We start from the raw sequence: 22,556 nt of genomic DNA, 5'->3' as shown, positions 1-22,556 counted from the left end.
TGGTCATCCATGAGTGACCCACGCTGGGAGCCCGTTCAGAAAGTGGAGCTGTAGTTGCCTCCTCGCTCGGCCTCTCAGGGTCGGGTTTCAGCTATGAAGGCAGGCAAGCTGGTCGGCAGCTATTCCCAAGGTCCTTATCTGCCCTGTCCATCAATGCCCTCCTTCTATGACTCCTTGCAGATTCCAGGGAAGGAGGACAAAGCTGCTGAGACAGTGGGGTGGGCGCCACCTCGCCTTCCAGCCAGGAGCTGGTCGTATGTCATCTTCACAGCAATGTCGTGTTGCTTGGGATGTCCGCCCCTACTCAGAGATAAGGACGCTAAGCTCCCCTTGTCAGTAAGAGTGGGGCTTAAGGTTATTTGTTTGGGAAGAAACCGATCTGCTGTTTAAACTCAAACATATTGACATCAGCCTTCCAACAGCCATGCAACTTGTGTGTATCTGTGACTGTGCTTGTGCATATGTGTATGTATGTCGCTGTGCACATGTGCGTGTGTGTGCATGCACATATATCCATGGCTGTAAGGGTATATGTGTGTACGTGCTATAGCGTGCTTGTGGTTGTATGCATATACGGTATGACGCGTGCTTATGGTGGGGTATGCATGTCTGAGCACAGACTGCGCATGTGTGTATAGCAACTCTCCACTTGGCAAGGCTATCCTTTCTATTCCTGTAGCTCCTCTTGAGGGTATGTTCTCTAACTCACTATACAAAGTCCTTTTGATGACTGGGCTCCTTGAAGTGGACACAGTGAGAGCCCTGTTCCCCTTTGCCCCACCCCCTGCCCCAGGCTCTGGGCCTCAGTTTAGAGAGCTAAATGACCCACTGGCTGCCAAGGTAGCCCTGGGCCTCACAGGTGAGTCCTGGCATGCTACAGACTGCAAACACCAGAACAGGGCACTTACTTTGCCTCCGAACATACATGAGGAGACACATGCCGATCCTGGAAGGGCACCACACACATCCAAAGAGGGAAAGAGTGGCTGTCTCCATAGACCTGCCACTTCCAGGCACAGCCTTAGAACAGGAAGAGAGCCAGATGCAGGCAGAGTCATCCTTATCATAAGATTCTCCAGGGGCTGCCCAGCGTAACCTCAGTCTGAGGCTCAAGTCCCAGGGCACCTGCAGCAGCCGCCTCAAGGTGCTGGCCATGCCCTGCCTCACTCAAAAGTGGTCAGAGGAGTGGAGCGATACCAGAGCCGTGTGCACGCTACGGCCACTCAGGACACAGCTGTTCCCAGCGGGTTGTGGGAGAAGAGAAACAAAGGGAGTCAGAGCGGAATGCAGGCTGAGAGAACCTATAACGGGGTGGGAGGGAAAAGATGGGAGAGGTGGCTGTGTTCATCCAAGGACCCCGGGGCAGTGAGGCACTTTCCCTTTTCCTCCAGTGTAGGCAGTGATTCCTATAAAGGCTTAGGAAACAGGATGGTAATGCAGGACTATAATGGTTTATTATTTGGGTTTTAATAAATAAAGCTTGCCTGAACATCAGAGGGCAAAGCAGCCATACTAGTGAACCATACAGGCCAGGAAGTGGTGGCACACACCTTTAATCCCAGGACTTGGGAGACAGAGGCTGACAGATCTCTGTGAGTTCAAGGCCACCCTGGGCTACACAAAATTGCATCTGTCTAAAAGAGAAACAGAGCTCACACAAAGGTGATCCCAGCACTTGGGATCCCATGCCTTTGATCCCAGCACTAGGGAGGTGGAGACAGGAGCAATATGGCTGGGCAGAGAGAGGAACATAAATGGGAAGAGACAGGAACTCAGTGGAGTGTGGAGTCTGAGAATTCATGGAGACAGGATCTCGCCCCTTTGGTCTGAAGATTTGGTAGAGGTATAAAAAGGTCTCTCTAGTGGTTGACTGCTTTGCTTTTCTGATCTTCAGGTTGAACCCCACTATCTGTCCCTGGGTTTTTATTAGTGCTACACAGGGATGTGATTGGGATGTCTGGTGTTGAGGACCCTGCCTAGCAGCTCTCTCCAGTCTTGGGAGTCTGGGGCCCAGCAGGAACCTCCCTCCCCTGAACCCTAGCCCATTCTGGTTGGGGAATGCAGTTGGCAGAGGCCGCCTCCAATCTCTGGCTTTATCTTCCCGACACATTGAAACCATCAACGCAGGCTGGACTGCAGAGGCCTCACTATTGGGTAGTCTCCGAACACTGCGATTTCAGCCAAGGAAGATGGGCCTCCTGCATTCTCAACATTCAACAGGGAAGAGGGGCAGGCCTTCGTGGTGCTCCAGATGTAGGCCTTGTTAACTACTGTCTCTGCCATCTTCCGAGGCCATCTTCCCTTTCGGACCCTCGCTCTACACTCATCTTCCCGAGCAAGCTGTTTCCTGCCACCCCCCAACCAAGCTGTCCCATCAAAGCAGGACCCTTCGGTGCTTTGCATTCAGGGCGAAGCCAAATCAAAAGCAAACTCTGGATTCCTCTTGCTTGTGGCCAATAAAAACCTTGCTTCGGAGCTGGCTTCCTTTGCTGAAATCAGATATCCTAGTAATAAACAAGTCCTAAAGGCAGGGAGAGAGCTTTGCTTCTTTCTACTGAGTAGTTTTTCTTCCTTTAAAGAGGGCCTCTCCTATAACAGGATGCCTGGCCTAGAAACTTGAGCACAGAAGGTGGCCTGGTATGGCCCTGCCCTGCCCTGCCCTGCCCTGTATCACCTCCCCACTACAGAACCTTCCCCTGGGCTCCTATGGGTGGGGTGGGCCTTGTTTCCCTGGTGCTAGGCTGTTTAGCTCCAAGGCAAGTCAAAGGGGATTGGGAGAGGGCCTTTGCTGTCTGGGGAGCTGGCAGCGGTTTCTAGGGAGAGCTCAATTCTTGGCTTTTGGCAGCTGGTGCTGTCCGAAGAGGAAAAGGGGAGACATCCCAGGTGGGGGCTCCTTTCTTCCAAACACTCTTGAGTTCTTCTCCATGTTTCGGGAAGGTGAAAAAGCCCAGCGCCATGGTGATTTCCTCTTCTAGTTGGCTTTGCACCTCCCGGGATAGAACCTTGAGCCTTGTGCACACCAGGTAAAGTACTCTATCACCAAGCTACAGACTCGGCCCACATGGGAATTTAGCGTTGAGCTCAGGCCCAGAAAAGCCACACAATGCAGATCGTGAGGCATCAGAGTGGACAGCAGTGTCAAAAGCCTTGGGGGCTAGCTTCCTGGGGCAGCCTTAGCCTTGTTCTGCAGCCCTCCTTGGGCCCCTCTTCCTGTCCTGCCCAGTCAACATGTAGCAAGCTGTGGAGAGCGCCCTCCCCTGATAGGCTGACATCTCCTCTCTTCTCCCTGCCCCCAAATAGGTTTTTAAACGACGTTGCTGTCAGAAGATGGACCAGCGCTGTTTGTTTTTCCTTCCGACACTATCTCTCGGGAGAGTTTCTGGTCAAGAGAATTATGTTGAGGCTGCAGATTGCGAGAGAATTGCGCCTAATGGGGACCAGACGGACAAGACACCTTTCATGTCCGGCCAAGTTTCTCTCCCCTCCTTTTTCTCCCTCTTCTCATCTTCCCTTTTTGGCTCCAGAATTGGCCCTGCTCTGCGCTTGTTTCTTTGGTACATCTGCTGAATAAGGTCACACGTTGATTTTATTTTGGAAATTGGCAGCCCCCAGTCAAGCTGAGCTCCGAGGCTGCAGAACCAGGCCACCGTTGGATGGTGGCTGGAGGCAAACCTAGCACGCAACTGGCACCGGGTAGCCAGAATCATTAACAGTCAAGAAGCACGGCAGTGCCCAAACTGCGCCACCTGCTGCTGAGGCATCTCAGAGGCAGGCTCGCGGAAATTAAATACAAGGAAGGCGCCGCGTCATCGCTCCTGTCCCTTCCAAAGGCTCCTTGAGCTGACCCGTTCAATCCTTTATTGGGGAGGGAGTGTTCCGAGGCCCCTGGGGATGCTTAAGTCATTACAGGGGAACTTAGGTTTAAGCACCTTGTAAATGCCGACTCAAGCGCGGTGGGGAGAAGCGTTCGCCATGTGACCGCGATGACCTGATGATGGAAGGGGAGCTCTGACTCCAGCAAGCTGTCCTCTGATTGCCACAAGCACACCTGTGCTCAAGCGTGTCACGCACACACGTTGTAATTATACATATTTTTAAAAAACGAACGTCTGCTCAAACATCCAGAATCATGGCATACACAAGTTGATACAAAAACAGTTGGGAAAGAGTATGGTTTTCTTGGGCTGGGAATGTGGTTCCGTGGTAGTATCCTTGCTTAGCATGTGCTAGGGTCTGGGTTAGATCCCAGAACAAAGCAAGAAAAAAAAAATCCCCTTTCTTTGTGCTTCTCCAGAGAAGGCAGACGAGTAAAACATTTGGGAGGATGGCGGTGGTTTGGATTCCTTGGCCCTTACTCATGAGGATGATGTAAGAGCATCCAACTGATTTCATGGTAAGGACAGTCACAGTTCTCAGAGCAAACCATTTCCAACTGCACCCTGGCAACACCCCACTCAGCCCCCTCTCAGGAACGGTCCTTCTCCTGAAGCTTTGGTAGGAAGCGTAGGAGTTACTTGCTTTCCAAAATACAAAGCGGACGTTGACCCTCATCCCTTCCCTGTCTAGCCGTCCCAGCTTAGGGCATGGGTGGGGACAGTCTTGTACACTTGGAGCCCTGTAGCCTGTGTGAGAACCGATCTGGAGGAGGAGTGCGCCAGCCAGGGAAATGGGATGAGGGGAGACTGACTCTCCTCGTGTCTGGGCTTAATTCTCCCTTCTCACTCCCACGGCTCGCGGTTTCAGAGTTTGTTCTGTATTAAGATACATAGTTCTCAACTAGCACAGTGGACCGAAAAATGTGCATTTCTTCCACAGTAATATGGCTTTCTGGAGTTAAAAGTTGCAACTCTAGCACACTACTCATCACTGGCTAAAGCCAGCAGTGGAGGCCAAATGTAACTTGGTGGCCTGCAGAAATCCCCCAGGTGCCAGTCTTAACACTGCCTAATAATAATAATAATAGCAGCCAATGATAGCTTTTTCTGACCTTAGACAACGTTATGTGCCTGTCCTCACTCCCAGCCTCAGTGCTGGATCCAGGAAAGGGATACTTATAGATAGATACTGAGAAGCTGTCCTGAGAGAACACAGGGCTGGGGAGATGACTTAGTGGATAACTGAAGACTATGCAAGCATGAAGACCCAAGTTCAAATCCCCAGAACCTATGCGAAGCCAGGCACAGTAGCAAGTATGTGTAACCCCAGTGCTTCTCCTGCAGGATGGGACGCGGAGACCGGAAAATCCCCGAAAGTTTGTGGATTAACTAGTCTGGCATAACAGCTATGAACAACAAAGTGACCGGTCTCAAACAAGGTGAGAACTGGACGCCACATACCCCAGATTGCCCTCTTATCTCCACACACCTGTAGTGGCAAGGGCACATACCCCGCTCACTCACATGAAGGTACATGCACACACAGAGATTAAAAAGGGGAAGGAGAGCTGGTTTAGCAGTTAAGAACCCTGGCTGTTCTTGCAGAGGACCTGGGTTTGAATCCCACCACCCATATTTGTAGCTCTAGTTCCAGGGGATCTGACGCCCTCTTCTGGCCTCCGTGGGAATTGCACAAATGCAGTGTGTACCCACACATACAGCCAAGACATCCATACTCCTATTTTTTAAAGGGGTAGGGGCTGGAGAGACGGCTTAGCAGCTAAGAGCACCTGTTGGTCTTTGGGAGGACCCAGGTTACTTCCCAGCACCCACATGGTGGCTCCCAACCATTCAACAATCCGACACCCTCTTCTGACCTCCATGTGTTCAGGCACACATGGGGTACGCATATATACATTCAAGTCAAACACCCATACACATAAAATTTAAAAAAGCTTAAATATTTTATTTTTAAACAGAAAGAATACAGGGAGAGGACTTATAGACTAGGAAGGTTTAAAAAAGGGAGTGGGGTGGGGTACAGGGTTTGCATTAAAGTATGTGGTGAGGGGGTTTTGCAAAGGCCATGAAGGTAGAAGGGACTGGCTGGGAAGAGTAAGGGACCCAGCAGGAGTGGGAGGTGACCAAGAGAGGGGATGGGTGGTGAATATGACCAAAGTGCATTTTTTACAAGCACAAGAATGTCACAATGAAGTTCATTATTGTGTATAATTAGTGCATATAAAAATGGTGTAACATGGCTAAGGTCAGGGTGCAACCTCGGGGCAGTGCACTCCCTTCATCTCCTAGGGCCTGGGCCCCATCGCCAGTGCCACAGGCATGTGTCTGTGTGTCTGGCCTCCTCCCAAGAGACCAAATCTTTGGTAGGTCACCAGGGGTCTCCTGAGCCTCTCAAACCTGGTGCTGGCTCGAGATACGTGATGACTGATCTGGGCTGGTTGTCAACTTGACATCTGAAAGTAACGAAAACCCATGTGGCTGGGCACACCTGGGAGAGGCTTTTCTTGGTTGGCTGTTTGAAGTGGGAAGACCCGCTGAAGTCGGGATCTTTGGAGGTCAGAAGATCCCACGTTAAATCTGGGCCACACTTTATACTGGCAGCTCATGTAAAGACACGGAAGAAGGAAATTTGTGCTTTCTGCCTGCCTGCCCCACTCTCACGGGCAAGCTTTGTCTATCCTGACCCATATTCCAATGTGCAGCTCTCTAGGACCTCCTTGGCTCCAGGGATATCCAGTCTTGTGGACAGAGAAACTACTGGATCTTTGGCCTTTCCAGCAGGACACATGTGTTGTTGGATGACATGGACCACAGCCTGTAAGCCGCTCTAAGAAACCATATACACACATGGTCTGTTCTGTTGCTTAGAGAACCCTAATACAGGGAATGTGTGTGTGCACGCATGCTCACACACACACTCCAAAACAAAGCCCAGGGCACGGGCTGTCAGGGAGCGGCGGCAAATTCTGCATGGGGGGATGGGTGGGTTGGACTCTAAAACTTGCCCCGATGCTGTCACTGCTGCTATAAAAACATGGGAGTAACCTGACCAGCTGCCTCACATGAAACAAAAGACAGTTTCATAGCCTGGCCGAATTTTCTCAAGAGAGTCATCTTGCTGAGGGTCACTGGATATAGTCTGGATTTCTTCAACTGGGCTACAGCCTCTCCTGGCTTCTCCTCTGCCGTGTTATTAATCTCTAGGCACAAGCCAGGGAGACTTTTTATTGCTTAACCATTTCATTTTCCCCAAAGTTTCCAGAGTCACCCGCAGATTCCTTAACCAAGTCAGCATGGACGTGAGATTGCCAGACACACCCGTAAGTCTGCAAGTCCATGGGTCACCCGGGGAAGACATGTCCTCTCGTGCCTCCATCTCTACTCACACAGCAAGTAAATCTCAACGGTCCCCAGTAGGAGAACCGGCTGATGGAGCCAAGGGTGTGTGCTCTCCAGGTTAACCAATGTCGCCACCTAGAGGCAATCAAAAGAACTTCATGCAGCGGGAGGCAGGCTCCTTTCTACAGCCCAGGTGGCATGAAACTTGGTATGTAGCCCTGGCTGGTCTAGAACTCGCCACCGTCCGTGTGTTGTGTTTACAGGCATGTCACAAAGCTCTACGAAGACTTTTTCTTGCTCTTTAAGTTCAGAACTCTCCTTGTATATATGGCATGGCCTTGGTGGCATCTTTGACTCAAGGAGATGCCTCTCCAGAGCCAGCTGGCATGAGGCCCGATAGCGAACACAGCTGCTTCCTATCAGCCCCGATGCCCCCCTTGCTACATCCACTCATTGACACCGGATCATAAAAATAAAGCTTTAATCACTTTGCAGTTGGCACAGATGGTATAATTCAAGCTCACATTTGTATTTAAGACTCTGAAATACCACACTACCTTTGATCGAAACACAACAAGAACCATAAGTTTAAATTTATGAAATTACATTCAGCAGCAGGTTCTGAAGTTACTGGGTAAATAAGTGAAGGACAAGGGCTGACGTAAACAGCCCCCACCGGAGCTCTTCTGTGGTTACTGGAGAATTGTGCTTCCGAGGTTGTTCTGTTATTTAGCCTTTGTCTGGCACCTGTTCTTTCTGCCTGTGCCTCCGAAACACCAAGTTATAGGCAGGTGCTATTATGTCCAGCTGCTTCCAGGTTTTTGATGATCTTGTTACATTACGAACAATCAAGAGCTGCAAAATTCTGGCTTATAAATAAAGTGTGTGTGTTGGGGTGCGATCAGTACACCTGGGAAATATGACCCCAGAGAAGAAAAGGTGAGTCAGGCCTTGGAAACCATGCGCTGGAACTGATGTTGAAGGGCGTCTGTCTCCAAGTGGGGGGCAGTCTTTGCTAAAGCCGGAAAAGGATCATGATCGAGAAGAAACCCTCACTTTCCAACACTATAGTCCCCAAGGACCATCTTTTCAGCCGGATGTCAGAAAGGCCCGAGTGCTCTTTACCCTGGAATTTCAGGTCAGTGCCACAGAGGAGCTGTGGCTAGAGGCATCACTGGCCAGGGCAGCTAAAGTCATCCCGTTCCAGAGGAGCGAGTGAGTGTTCAGTGGGGACTTGTCAAAACAACTGTAGGGCGCTCTATCAGGGTGGAAGGGCAAATGGGAATCCCCGATTTTCTCCATTACAGACACCAGGAACCCAGAAGCTGCCCAGGGAAAGGCATTCATGGAGGCTGGGGTGCTCCTGGCAGTGTCTGGTTCCTGGCTACTGACTCGGCGTCAGTTCTAAAGTCTTGGAACTCCTCAAATTTAAGCCTAAGTGACTGCTTGAATGGAGCCTCCTATGGCGAGGCGAAGCACAGGTGATTTCCATCAGCACAGGTGATCCTCAGCGTTCTATCCGGGCCGCAGGAGAGTGTAACTGGGAGCGTGCGGACCAGACGGAAAACCCAGGCTGGTGTGTAGTCCATCTTTCAGCTGACCTGGCCTCGCTGTTCCTGTGCCACCGGTACTCAGGCCTTCGGGTCTGCTGTAGTCTTGTCTTGGGTGGGTTTCTTGGAGTAATCCCGCTCTCCAAAAATGGTGCTTCCTACCCGGACATTTGTGGATCCCACTTCAATCTGTGGGAGAGAAGAGGGCGCAGAGGAGAGACTCAAAGGCTAAATGTAGCTGGTGCTGAGGCTGTACGGAGTTTTGGGTGCCCAGAGGCTGCGTAAGGAATGACCAAGCTGAAGATGGCTAGGCGCTCTGGAATCCCCAGAGCAGGGCCCCTGCTCAGGCAGTGGTCGAGAGAAAGGAAACTTGCACAGTGGCTGGGCAGTTTATCGATGTGGGGACAAAGGATGGCAGGGACTGAGGTGTGGGACAGAGCGGCACAGCAAGAGCCGCCCTGCACTCCATGACCAAGGGCCAGGGTTGGCCAAATGGAAAGAACAAGTAGTTACCTAAGTAAAGTTTAGAATTTTTACACTGTTGTAATGTATATGATACTCCCAAAATGCAATTTTGTACTTGGATTTTTTTTTAAACTTTGCATTTATTTATTTGTTTGTTGTTTATTTTTAAGACAGGGTCTCAGTATTGTAGCCTTGGCTTGCATGGGACTTATGGAGTACCAGACTGGTTTGAAACTCAACAGCAGCCCGGTTGACTCTGTTTTCCAAGTGCTGGGACTACAGGCGTGTGCACGATGCCCAGTTACTATTCATTACCCTAGGAACTCAGGCGAGTGAGCTGCTAGCCTTGGCTTATACGTACGGTCTCAGAGCTAACGCCTAGGGCTTACGTAGGAAATGCCTTTGAAAATCAGTTCTCCCTTTCTTCTTTGGTGCTGGGAGAGCAAACCCACAATGTAACACATTCATTAAAGCCTGAACCACACCTCAGCCTTTTCCCAGGTTACATGTAGTGGATTACATTGAGTTTTAAGCATTTGAGTGTAGTTTTCATAGATGTTAAAAAGGTTGAATCACTGTGTCTAGGACGAGGCATTTAAAGCCTGTGGCAGGACCCACCCTGCCCCTCTCGGCCGCCCAGCAAAGACACTTACAGCATGCTGGAAGTCCCCGGACATGCCCATGCTCAGCTCCACCTGCTCCACAGGAATGCTCAGCTTTTCACACAGCTCCTGCCGCAGGCGCAGTAACACCTGACCGAACATAAGGGTTACCATTTTATTCTGGTTGTTTCCTGGGATGTCAAAAGATGACCAAGTCTGCTGGGTATGGTGCTGCTAGCCTGTAATCCTTGGGAACAGGTAGGAGAACCCTGAGTTCAAGGCCAGCCTGGGCTACACAGGGTGGTAACTTGTCTCCAAAACAAAGCAAGCAAAGCAAAACAAACAAAACAGAAGAAAAGCAAAACCCATCAAAATGGAAACAAAAGGAAAGTTACCAAACCAAAATTTTTCTTTTTTCTTTCCCTCCTTCCTTCTTTCTTTCTTTCTTTCTTTCTTTCTTTCTTTCTTTCTTTCTTTCTTTCTTTCTTTTTTTCCCCAAACAAGGTTTCTCTGTAGCTTTGGGGCCTGTCCTGGAACTTGCTCTGTAGACCAGGCTGGCCTCAAACTCATGGGAGAGCCTCCTGCCTCTGTCTGCCTCCCAAGTGCTGCTTCAAACCATTTCTGATGATTCTATCCTTCGTGATTTTGAGGCGGGTAATAATTATCAAAAGTTACTATAAGTGCTTTAGCCATGTTTCCTACTTTCAAGAAAATCACCAGGGCCAGGGTGGGTGTGGTTCGGGGGTAGAATGCTTTCACAGCATGTTCCAGACCCCGGGTTCCACCTCAAGAAGTGGGGATAAAAACCAGCAACACCCAAAGTGAAATAAAACAAACCCAACAGCAATAAAAATGCAAACTGCCAGTTACGAGAGAGGAAGGAAAGCTTAATCCAAAAACTGCCTTAACCAAGTTAAAACTGAGTTAAGGAAGGTCTCTGTGTATCTGGGGGCCTGGTCTTGCTTTTTCTCTGGAGGGGAGGCTGGAATAGTGCACCGACAGGCTGTGTTCTGGGAGATCCCTGAAGTTCCACACTACTGTGGAATAATCCTGTGCACTGTGAAAATGTGTTGCTCTTTTGGCTAAATAAAAATATATATAAAATAAATAAAAAGGTGATTGGCTGGTAGCCAGGCAGGAAGTATAGGCGGGACAATCACACTGAGAATGATGGGAAGAAGGGTGGGGTCACAGGAGTTGCGAGCAGAAATGGAAACAAGGTGGGCATGCTGTACTGAAAAAGGGACCAAACGACACGGCAAAGCTTAAGAAATATGGTTAATATGGGGGCTGGAGAGATGGCTCAGCGGTTAAGAGCATTGCCTGCTCTTCCGAAGGTCCTGAGTTCAATTCCTAGCAACCACATGGTGGCTCACAACCATCTGTAATGAGATCTGGTGCCCTCTTCTGGCCTGCAGACATACAGACAGAATATTGTATACATAATAAATAAATTTAAAAAATAAAAAAAAGAAATATGGTTAATTTAAATGCAAGAGTTAGCCAGTAACAAGCCTGAGTATTGGCTGACCACTTATAATCTTAAGGCTCCATGTCAGTTATTTGGGGACTGGCAGTCCGCCTACACCACACAGCCAGCCCTGTAAGCTGGTGTAATGTCACCGCACCCCACTGGGGCTGCGATCAAGCACAGGCACTGCATGTGCTGGGTACACCCCACAAGCGGGCTCCACACACAGCCCCACAAGAGCGTCACCCCTACCCCAGTACCTGGAAGTCTGGGTTTGGTCCTTGACTAAGATCATGTCCAAAGCTTCCTATGGTCATGAGCCCCACGAACTCCAGGCTGGGACAACTGGTCTTTATGTGCTCCACCGTGGCTATGGTCTCTGAAGGCGGAAGGCCGTGTTTACCTTCACAGAAAGAAACAGAGGATGGGGATACCAATATGTCTTAAGCAGGCAGAAGAAGTCTATGCCTTCATCCCTTCCGTCCACAGAGGTGGCTCGGATGGAAAGCTGATGGGGTAACTGAGCCTCCAGAGGGGCTGTGTAGGCGCAGTTCTCCACGCCTGCCTCTCTCCACTCGGGTCTACGTTTGGATCAGATTCTTTTTACTCCACTGCAGGATTCTGCTTTTTTTTTTTTCTCAGTGCCAGAGACTGAACCAGGGCTCTGCATTCACAGGCTCCACGCACTAAGCCGTACCCCACAGGGTTTTCGCTGAGAGTGGCTGGGGAAATGGAAACGGAAAAGGAAAAGTATGCTGTGTTTTGAACGAGAATGTCCTCTATAGACGCCTGTGTTTGAATGCTTTGTTCCCAGTGGCTGGCACTGTTTAGCCAGGTCTAGGAGATGTGGCCTTGTTGGACAGATGTCATGGGTGCCGGCTGGGGGAGTTTCAAAGCCATGTATCACTCCTAGTTCTGCCTCTCCTCCATGTCTGTGGCTTAAGATGTGAGCCCTTGCCTTCTGTTTCAGCTTCCATGCTCCCCTGCCATGGACCTTATCCCCCTGGAACCATAAACCAAAGAAACCCCTCCTCTGTAAGTTGCCTTGGTCGTGGTGTTTTATCACAGAAATAGAAACATAAGTCTTGCAACATTAGGGGGAGTCACACTGACAGTGTCCTAGATGAATCTCAGAACTTTTTTCTAATCCTGGCATCTGTACGGTTTCACCAATTTATTAATAGTAATACAAAAAAATAAATTATATACACATGATAAATTCAGGGCTGTGTATTTGCAAAGCTTATCTTACTAGCTGAGACTAGTTGGGGGCACTGCAGCAGATAATTATGTTATGTAGTCTAATAACTATTAATATTGCTTGGCCTTTGCCCCCGTTTATTAAATGGAGTTGTCAGGAATTTTCACTATGGTTTAATTAGGAAAAATCACAGCTAATTGTCAAGAAATGTAATAAAGACACTCTGGAGAATACATACATACATAGAGAGAGAGAGAGAGAGAGAGAGAGAGGTAACCATTAAAGTCTACCGAACACAGCCAGCTCTAAGACTTTACCTTTTATACAGTCACTGCAGGTATTCTTTCTAGTATCAGCCTCCAGAGGAAACTGAGGCAGGCAGGCTAAGTCCCTTTTAAGGCTAGAAGACTAGACCTGTGAATCCGAGATGGGAGCCCAGGCAGCCTGACTCTAGAGCACACCTGGAAATCATGCCTGCCCTGGGCTCCTCCCAGCCAGGATCGGCTACACGTGAGCGCTTAGAAGACGGCTCCAGGCTAAAGCCTCGCATTCACTCCTAGCAAAGAGCAAGCAAGGGGAAGTCCAGGGTTCTGCACCACGGCACGGAACCCTCACTATACTCTTGACGGGGGCACCCCCATGCCACTGCCACACAAGGGAGTTCAGGTACGGAGAGATGAGGTAACTGATGGAAAGCTCCAAAGACAGAAAGCGGTGGAGCGCGAGCACTCATCTGTCTGATGTCTGAGACCACGCTCCTCTGTGACTCACGGCTGCAACAGCTGTGCCGGGCCCCGAGACAGCCCCTCACTGGGGTCAGCAGGTTCTCTTCTAGTCTGGCCTCATGGAACATTGGGTGACTGTCCCGAGACCCAAGGAGCATTATGCATGTAGCTCTCAATCCCTTTCAGGAGGGGACTGAGGAAGATCTCTGACGGTTGCTAGAACATCAAAGTTATCATTGCTCAAAATCAGCACCTACCAGGGTCAAAGCAGCTGAGAGGCTGGGGTCTCCCACAATCTCCACATCAGATGCTTACTCCCCACCCCACCTCAGCTCCAGTCACCTAAGGCACCAATATCTACAGTCAGGGCTGGTCACTTACTCTCCTCTCCACTGGTGTTGATCTGGACCATCACCTTTAGCCGTTCAGGAGAACCCTTCTTCTGCCAGGAACTGTTCACCTTGTCTGCCAGCTTCACGGAGTCCACGGTTTCCAGCATGAAGAGGTTGGGGACAGCTGCAATGAGAAAGAGAACGGAGCAGGTTTCATTTTCCTGTTGCCAGAGGAAGCACTCAAAAGGCCTTTGATCTCATAGAGGGAAATACTGCAGGCAAAGGAAGGACAGTTAAACATTATGATTGGCTAAGAAGATGAACAAGAGAGTTTTCTAGATGTGAAGTTCAAAGACAAGCCCCATCTCAGCAGCAAAGGTGGATAAGGGAAACACTAACACACCACGATCAGGCTGCATCTGTGTGGAGAGCACTTTCAGAAGCTGCTAACTGAGATTCTGAATAGCAGGTCTGATCTAACTATGCCTCAGTTCAAACTGAGTGAAATGGGCCAAATGACAGAACAGAGGCATCCAAAGGCTGACATGCTAGCCGGGAAGGAGATCATGTTCCTAAACTTCCTGGGACGGGTCTTCTACTTGACAAGGACACAGAATAGCGCTTACTGGATGCTGGGGCAGACAGTGAGGTCATCAAAGCCACTGCTATGAAGATGAACTATGACTCTTGCCACAAAGGACCGTGATGCGACCCCAGCAGCTTACTGCACTGAGCACAGAAACCTTCCAGGTGCTAGCTAACTACTTTCCTTTTTCCCTCTTCCATGATGAAGACTGAACCCTGAGCCTTGTGCATGAGAGAGCAGTGCCTCACACATCCCCAGCCTTCACTATTTGTGTTTGTTTGTTTTTGTTTTTTGTGAGATAGGGCTTGTGGTGGTCTGAATGGAAGATGTTCCCCCATGGCTCAGGTGTTTGAATACTTGGTCACCAGTTGAAGGCGCTGTTTGGGACTATTATAGAACGTTTAGGAGGGAGAGACTTGATAGAGGAAGTACATCCTGGAGTGGGGGCTTTTAGAGTCTCTTCACACTCTCTGTTCTCTCTCCCTCTGCTTCCTTTGTGTGATCAGACAGTGTCCTACTCCTGCTGCCGCGCCTCCCCCACCACGATGGAACTACAGGCCAATATAAACGTTTTCCTTTTGATTTTGTTCATTGAATTTTATCACAGAAACAGAAAGATAACTAAATCAGGGCCTCACTAGGTTGTTTTTTCTTGTTTTATTTCTTTCTTGCATGCTGGTAGTCCCAGCATTTACGAAGCTGGGGCAGGAGAACCACAGACTCCACGTCATCTTCAGTTATACAATGAGACTGAGGCCAAACAGGGCTAAATGAAACTTTCTACCAAAAACACAGACTTCTCAGGCTAGGATTGGCAGCATAGGCTTGTAAAATCCCGGTTCCTTGGGAGGATGAGGCAAAAGGCCTACCTGGACTACAAAATGAGTTCAACTCTAGCCTAAGTAACTCAGCCTAACTCAAACTTTGAAAAAGGGACAGGGAAATAGTTTAATGGTAGAAAATTTGACTAGCATGTGAGGGGCCCAGTCCTGGGAGAAGAAAAGTACAGGAACCGGATTCTATTATCATTTTTCTATTATCATATGTATATGATGTGTGTGCCATAGTTCATGTATGGAGGTCAGGGGACAACTTATGGGAGCTGGTTCTTTCTTTCCACTGTGGAACTGGCATTTCAAACTCATAAATGTCAGGCTTGTTCAAAAGTGCTTTCACTCCCTGAGCCATCTGGTCAACCTTCCTCTTGTCTTGTAAACTAGCCCAAGGGTTTGGGGTGGGGAGTTGGAGAGATGGCTCAGAGGTTAAGAGCACTGTCTGCTCTTCCAAAGGTCCCGAGTTCAACTCCCAGCGTCCACATGGTGCCCTCTGCTGGCCTGTACACACCAGCAGAACACTGTATGCACAATAAATAAGGACCAGAGCTCTCTACAGGCTGTGAGTGAAGACAGAACTGCGCTCAGTGAACAGGTAATCTGAACGGGCTGTTCAGGGGAGTACTGACGTGTGCACGCATGTGAGCAAGTTACAGGTTAGGAGAAATGGCCTGGGTTTCACAAAGGACGTGGAGAACTGGTCAGGATGTAAAGGACGGCTAAGCCTTGGCAGTGTAATAATTAATCCTAAACTCAGCTCTGGCCTGGTTATACACTAACTAATATCAAGAGCAAGACCTAAAGTTGTATTGGTGGCATACAACTTCAATCCCAGCGCTGGGAGGCAGAGATAGATCTTTCTGTTTGAGGCTAGCCTGGTCTACAGAGAGAGAATTTCAGAACAGCCAGGGTTACTCAAGGAAACCCTATCATGAAAATCCAATCAACCAAACAAACAAAAATCTCAAACCCTAAAAGGGATCAAATTGTTCTGATAAAATGTAAACTATGCTCCGAAACAAAGCAGAAGAATATTTATAGGATAATAAAAATAGCTAGAACTGAGCACGATAAAATTCATGTCTGAAATCCAAACAAAACTGTCAGGCATCTTGCAGGGTATGTTGGTGGTTCATGCCTGCAGTCCCAGCATTCAGGATGAGGCAGGAGGAATACCACAAGTCCTAGGCCAGTTATAGAGTAAGTTCTAGGCCAGCCTGGGTTAGAGTCAGACTCTGTCTAAACAAAACAAAAGCAAAAATAAACAAACAAAAGAAGAATTATTCACAGTATGGTGTATAATGAGAAGTTACATTAGCTGAATTGTTCCAAAGTGGAGGAAAGAATTAGTAGGTAAGGACAGTAAATTATTTCTTCCATGTAATCTAAAGACTCAAACTGCTAGCAAAAACAACATCCCTCCTCCAGATTGGCATGTATCAGATACCAAACTCTGATAGTTGACAAATTAGGCATTAGGCACAGTCAATGACATCACTCAGAATGGCAAAACCAGTTACTGTGGTTTTTGTCAACTTGACACAAGCCAGGGTCACCTGGGATGAGAGAACCTCAACTGAGAAAATGCCTCCCTAAGACTGGCCTGTAGGCAAATGTCCATGGGCATTTCTTGGTTAATGATGGATGTGGTGTGGGAGGGCATAGCTTACTGATCTGCGCCATCCCTGGGCAGGTAGTCCTGGGTTGTCTAAGACAGTAGGCAGAGTGAGCCATGGGGAGCAAGCCAGTAGGCAACATTCCTCCATGGTATCTGCTTCAGTTCCTGTCTTGGCTTCCCCCAGTGATGGAAAGTGATGTGGAAGTGTAAGCCAGAAACCCCCTTTCTTCCCAAGTTGCTTTTCCCAAGTTCATGACATCAACAAAAGCAAACACGGACCCCAGTCCAAACATGCAGCGATCTGGAGCTCTGGTGGTGGTGGTGGTGGTATTCTGACTGCCACCTTTTAGTGCTTAATCTTGGGCAAGTTTTTAAATTTCCCTAGCCTGACTTTTCTTATTGTTTCTCTGCCTTTGGGACTAATTCTATAATGGCTATCTCATTTTATGCTTTTATTAGCCATAATTCCTTGTTGTATGGTTTTTATGGTGGCCTCAGAATTTATAGTATAAAAATTGAAGATCCAAAATCTGAAACTACTTGGGCAGCAGGGTCAACATGTATATTACATGTTCAAACCTCACACTACATGGCTATCAAATTTAAACCACTAAAGATTGTGGTGGCACATACCCATAATCCCAGCATTTGGGTGACAGGGCAGGGGGAGGTGAGTTCAAGGCCATCCTATCCTACACAGCCAACAAAATAAAACAATTCAAAATAATACCCAGGAGGAATTTTTATTTACTTAATTTTTTTTAAGTTTTATTTTTAATTTTTTATTTTAGGCATACGGATGGTTTGCCTGCAGGAAGATCTGTGCAGGTTTGTGCCTGGTGCCTGAGGAGGCCAGAAGAGGGTGTTGGATCCCGATTAGAGACAGTTGTGAGCTACCATATGGGTGCTGGGTTATCAAACCCAGGACCTCTGAAAGTGCTCTTCACCTCTGAGCCATCTCTCCATCCCTTCTATTTTATCTTATCGAGGCAGGCTAGCCTGAAACTCTCTGTGTAGACCAGTGGGCTCTACCTCAGAGCTCTGCCTGCCTCTGCAGAAGAAGCGAAAACAAATAGTGAACTCTGAAATAGTATAGTAAGTAATTGGGGAAGAAAAACATAAAGTGTGATAAAATAATGGTTCAAGATTTTCTTTTATTTTTATTACATTTGTTTATTAATCCTGAGTGCTGGGAATTCTGGTTTGTGCCACCACATCCGGTATAGTAGCTTCTTTGTAATACTGCAAAACTACAAGTAACTCAATATTCATCAATGTGAATGAAGAACTGTAATATGTTTATGCAGTAGAATACTATTGTAATATGGAACTGCAATATGTTTATTAGTGGAATACTATTGTAATATGGAACTGTAATATGTTTATGTAGTGGAATACTATTGTAATATGTAATTGTAATATGTTTATTAGTGGAATACTATTGAATAAGAAGATGAAGGAACCACACAAACATGACAAAGGTCAAATGCCTAATGAGGATTGATAGAGATCAGAGACTTTTTTAAAAAAATAATTGCATTTACACAAAATTCTAAAACATGAAATTTGCAGCAGCGAAACAGACAAGGAGCACCTGGACAGGAGGACAGGAAGGAGCCTCCGGGGTGATGGGTGCCCCACCGCTTTAATCTTGTAATGGTCTCAAGGTTGTAATGCTATGACAAAACTTATCAAATCAGACACTTTCAATGTGCGCAATTTATTGTAGTTGGATATGTTTTTATCAGTTGCCCTCTGATAACACTGATACCAGGGGAGACAAGACAGTTTAGTGTAAAGGTGCCTGCTGCCAAGCCTGTCAACCTGAGTTCAATTCCTGGGATCCACATAATGGAAAGAGAACCAACCCCTGTGTGTTGTCCTTGGACCTCTATACATACAATCGGCCTCAACCTAACTCCCTCAGAATAAGGGGGGAAAATACAGGTTTCCTAAATTTTGATATCTGAGAGAAGTTATTTGAAATCCTCACACGCCACATGGTGAAATAGTTCTGTAGTTAGTAATTATTTTTATGGTGCTGTGGATTGACTTAGGGCCTTGTAAGTGCAAGGAACACTCTACTGCTTAGCCACACCCCCTCCCAATCTTTATGCTTCATTCTTATTTTTATTTTACTATGTTTTATTCAAAATGGTGAGCTAGGAGGGTTCTCAGAGCTGCTTCCTCAGAAGGTGGTAGAAGCTACACAGTCACAGGGAAGGAATGTCTTCGTACTGATAGAGTTTTGTCTTACCCATCAATTTGTTGACATTCTGTTTCTGTAAATGGCCAATGAAGTGCCACTTGATCTCAGGACAGGAAGACAGAACCTGAAGAGAAAAAGGGAATCATTTGATATGGACTCCACAGAGGCCCTGCCAGCTCAGCCCCTCAATGCCTATCCTATCCCTTGGCAAATGAACCACCATTGCCCTCTTCAGCCAGTCTCCCACCGAGACACAAGGAAACCCAGAGAGTCACCCAAACTTAATGCCGTTTCCCTTCCTTGTTCCCATCAACTCCCTGTATCTACCAGGTATTCATTAGAGACAAAATGATTTGTCTTCAAGGCAAGTACTCTGCCACTGGGCTGCATCCTATAGCCTCTGATTTAAGCTTTCAAATCTCCTGAGACTCGGTGAGCTCCTAAGTCTTTATTCATAAACAGATACAAAGAGAATATTAAAGTCTGAATAAAGGCAGAAAGGCTAGCTATGAATTATTTGGGGCTCCAGGGAAGCGTGGACAATTTCTGCCCCTAGCCCAGCTTTCTGCTGTAAAACTCCATCACCAACATGGGTCAAACCTTCAGCTAAGAGCTAAGACTTCTATACAAAACCAACACTTGTCGTGTCTACGCACCGTAGGGTTTGATGCTTTTTCTAGTAGTTCCTGAACCTGAGGAGCAAGAACAAAACAAGTCAGAAGCCTGGCAGTCACAACTCCTCCAAGGGCTCTTTATAAGAGGTATCTTACATAGTTCTCTCCAAAAGTGCGCTGGCCATGGCCATAGGCCTCAATCACCATGTCTGCAGGTTTAGTTTTGCTGACCGCCACTAGCCGGGGTTGGATGGCTGGGAGATCCTGCCAAGAGAGAAAGAGCCACGTGAATGCAAGCGTGCAAATATTGCCTCAATAAGATACACCTGTAGTGCTGGATGGTGGTGGTGCACGCCTTTAATCCCAGCACTCAGGAGGCAGAGGCAGAGGCAGGCAGATCTCTGTGAGTTCGAGGCCCTCCTGGTCTACAAAGTGAGTTCCAGGACACCCAGGGTTGTACAAAGAAACCCTGTCTCAAAAACCAAACATCTGGGTGCCGGTGGTGTACGCCTTTAATCCCAGTATTCGGGGGCAGAGGCAGGCGGATCTCTGTGAGTTTGAGGCCATCCTGGTCTACATAGTTGAGTTCCAGGACAGCCAGGACTATAAAGAGAAACCCTGTCTCAAAAAACAAACACCACCCCCCAAAAGATATATACATCTTATAAAAGAGATTGGCATAGATCTCAGCTTGGCACTGAGGCAGAAAAGATAACCCAGTGGGTAAAATGCTAGGCATACAAAGACAAGTACCTAAGTTTCAACCCCAACCTCCATATAAAAGATAGGGGCAGAACCACCTGTCTGTAACCCCATTGAAGTGGGGGTCAAGACAGGTGGATCCCTGGGGCTTCCTTGCTGGCTAGCTAGCGCCAGGTTCAAGGACTCAAAATATAAAACAGAGAGTGATAGAGAAAGATGATGACATTGACTCTGGTTTCCACGTGTGCACAGGCATGTGCACTTGCACCTCCTCGAGTACATCACTCATCCACCCGTGTGTGCGCTCACACGCAAGGCAGGCACTTGTACATACGCCCATTTAACACATGTCCGTGAATCACTTTATAGGGTGGAGGATACAGTTACAGTGGCAATGGCAGAGGGTCTGCTTAGCACTGTGAATCTCTGAGTTGTATCTCCAGCCCCCCAAACATATAAACAATAGCTAAAACAAAACGTAACAGAATCAGTTCATTAAGGGAAGGCAGCAACCTATTAAGCAGGGAGGTTACTCCAGGCTTCCCGCACCACAAAGTCAACAGTTTAGAAACTCATTTCTTAATGTAATTTATTAAAACATAATTATTAAAAAAAAAACCGCTTGCTTTCATTCCGACAGGGGCTCGACTGGGGTAAAGGCATACAATGTACTGGTCAACCTATGACTCAACCAACCAATAGCAGCGCTGACAACAGGACACCAACAATTCTGTATTCAGGATTAGATTCATCCACACTCTTCGCACATCCGTTACATAAAATGCAGGGTTTCCCTGCTCACACAGCTATCTTCACGAACCCGGCCATTTCTGAGACTTTCACTGAACTGCGGTATTCTCAAGGACTCAGAGAAGTCACATTAATTATCACACAGTCTGTTGTTGCTTCCTTCAGAGGGTCTGGGTCACCCGGCTCTCATGGACTGTGTCTAGTTCCTGGCATCACAATGATGAACTGAAGGCTTCCAGGGACAAAGCTTCCTGATACAAGCAGGCCTAATTTCCTAAGAACCTCCCAGCCAGGTGCATCAGGGAACTCCTAAGACCTCTCTCTCTCTCTCTCTCTTCTTCCAAGATAGGGTTTCTCTGTCTATCTTTGGCTGTCCTGGAACTCACTTTCTTTTAGACCAGGCTGGTCTCGAACTCAGAGAGTCGCCTGCCTCTGCCCTCAGAGGGCTGGGATTAAAGGGGTGTGCCACCATGCCCAGCTAGATTTATCTTTGGAGAAACAGAATACTGTTACCACGAAAGAGTTAAGAGCTCCCGGGGTCGTCTTATTTCTTTCAGCAATAAGGAAACCGAGGGCAAGAGAAGTTAACAGGACTTGTTTAACGTCTAGACATCAGTTAAGAAAAGACTGTGTCTTCAGGCATCATTTTGAAGTCTGAGACCATAAATACTAGACCAGAAAGGGCTTTTATTTTCTTTTCTGTCTCACCACACAACGAAGCTTAGTTTGCAAGGAGAAAGGCAGATAATTGACTCTGGTCTAATAAGAAGTCCAACAGGGGACAAAACAACCAATACGAAAATTAAAAACGCTTGTGACTGGGCGCCTGACAGCTTCCCGCTACTCTGTGGCGGTAACTAACGCCTTGCCAAGTCTCGCACCTTCACCACGGGTCTCCGCCGCAAAGCACGTGATCGCGGGTGGATGTGACCCTCTGAGGGCTCTAGTACCGTGGCGACGGGAACGGCAAATGGCGAGTCACTTTCCCTAAAGTGAGCATCTTCTCTCCAGCCAAGCCAACCTCCCGGAAGCCCCAGCCTCAAGGCCAGGGCGCTGAGGAAACTCGTGAGCCCCCGCCCCTTCGGGACCCCCTTCTGCGTCACTGTGACACCCGGCCCCACGCAGTTGTCCCCCTCAGCCCGTCCTCACCCGCGGCCGCCGTGCCATGCTCTGCTGGACGCGCTCGTTCACCGCCCGCAGCGCGAACCCGACTCCCAGCTCCGCCGACATGCTGCCAGCTCTCCACATACCCGGGTGGGTGCCCAGCTGAGGACCCGCGACCCGCGGAGAACAACTTCCGGTCCCGCCCCCTCCCCGCGAGGCCCAATCGCCGCTCACCACCCAGCCACCGCCCCCGGGGGAGGCTGGTGGCAGAGGCTGGCGCCATCTTGGGGAGGTCGGAGGCTACCCCGGCTGGGAGCCCCCCAGTGCCGAACGCCTGCCAAAGCCAGTGCTTGGTTGCCTAACCAGATGATGAGACCCGGTTGCTGGAGACACCATACTCTTTGGTTACAAGATATAGAGAAACCAGGCCAGAACTGAGCTGGAAGCTTCCTCCTTGGTGGTTAACTTTGATAATGCCGGAGGGTGCTAAGCAGGCTACTGGGGGAGAAAACTCAGCCGTGCTACTCAGCATTGAACCTCACGAGCTACTGTATCAACC

At 48.3% G+C, this 22,556-nt stretch overlaps 1 protein-coding gene across 2 annotated transcripts; it reads right to left on the bottom strand.

The window, feature by feature from the left end:
• Positions 1–7,107: 7,107 nt before the first annotated feature.
• On the bottom strand, positions 7,108–22,209 carry Plpbp (pyridoxal phosphate binding protein). 2 transcript variants are annotated; one of them, XM_075986452.1, is made up of 8 exons: positions 22,043–22,209; positions 19,598–19,705; positions 19,484–19,519; positions 18,876–18,951; positions 13,631–13,765; positions 11,584–11,726; positions 9,904–10,002; positions 7,108–7,370 (listed from the first exon to the last, which is right to left on the bottom strand). In XM_075986452.1, the coding sequence occupies exons 1-8, from the start codon at positions 22,139–22,141 to the stop codon at positions 7,275–7,277; spliced, it is 792 nt and encodes a 263-aa protein (XP_075842567.1). In that variant the 5' UTR covers positions 22,142–22,209; the 3' UTR covers positions 7,108–7,274. The 2 variants fall into 2 exon arrangements, with proteins under 2 accessions (XP_075842567.1, XP_075842569.1); XM_075986454.1 differs by having other exon boundaries at positions 7,108–8,974; positions 22,043–22,207.
• Positions 22,210–22,556: the final 347 nt, after the last annotated feature.

This window comes from Microtus pennsylvanicus, chromosome 9 (assembly GCF_037038515.1).
Source record: "Microtus pennsylvanicus isolate mMicPen1 chromosome 9, mMicPen1.hap1, whole genome shotgun sequence".
In the NCBI taxonomy this organism is placed as follows: domain Eukaryota; kingdom Metazoa; phylum Chordata; class Mammalia; order Rodentia; family Cricetidae; genus Microtus; species Microtus pennsylvanicus.
The sequence above is the reverse complement of the archived record's forward strand: the minus strand, read 5'-3'. Positions and strand labels throughout refer to the sequence as shown.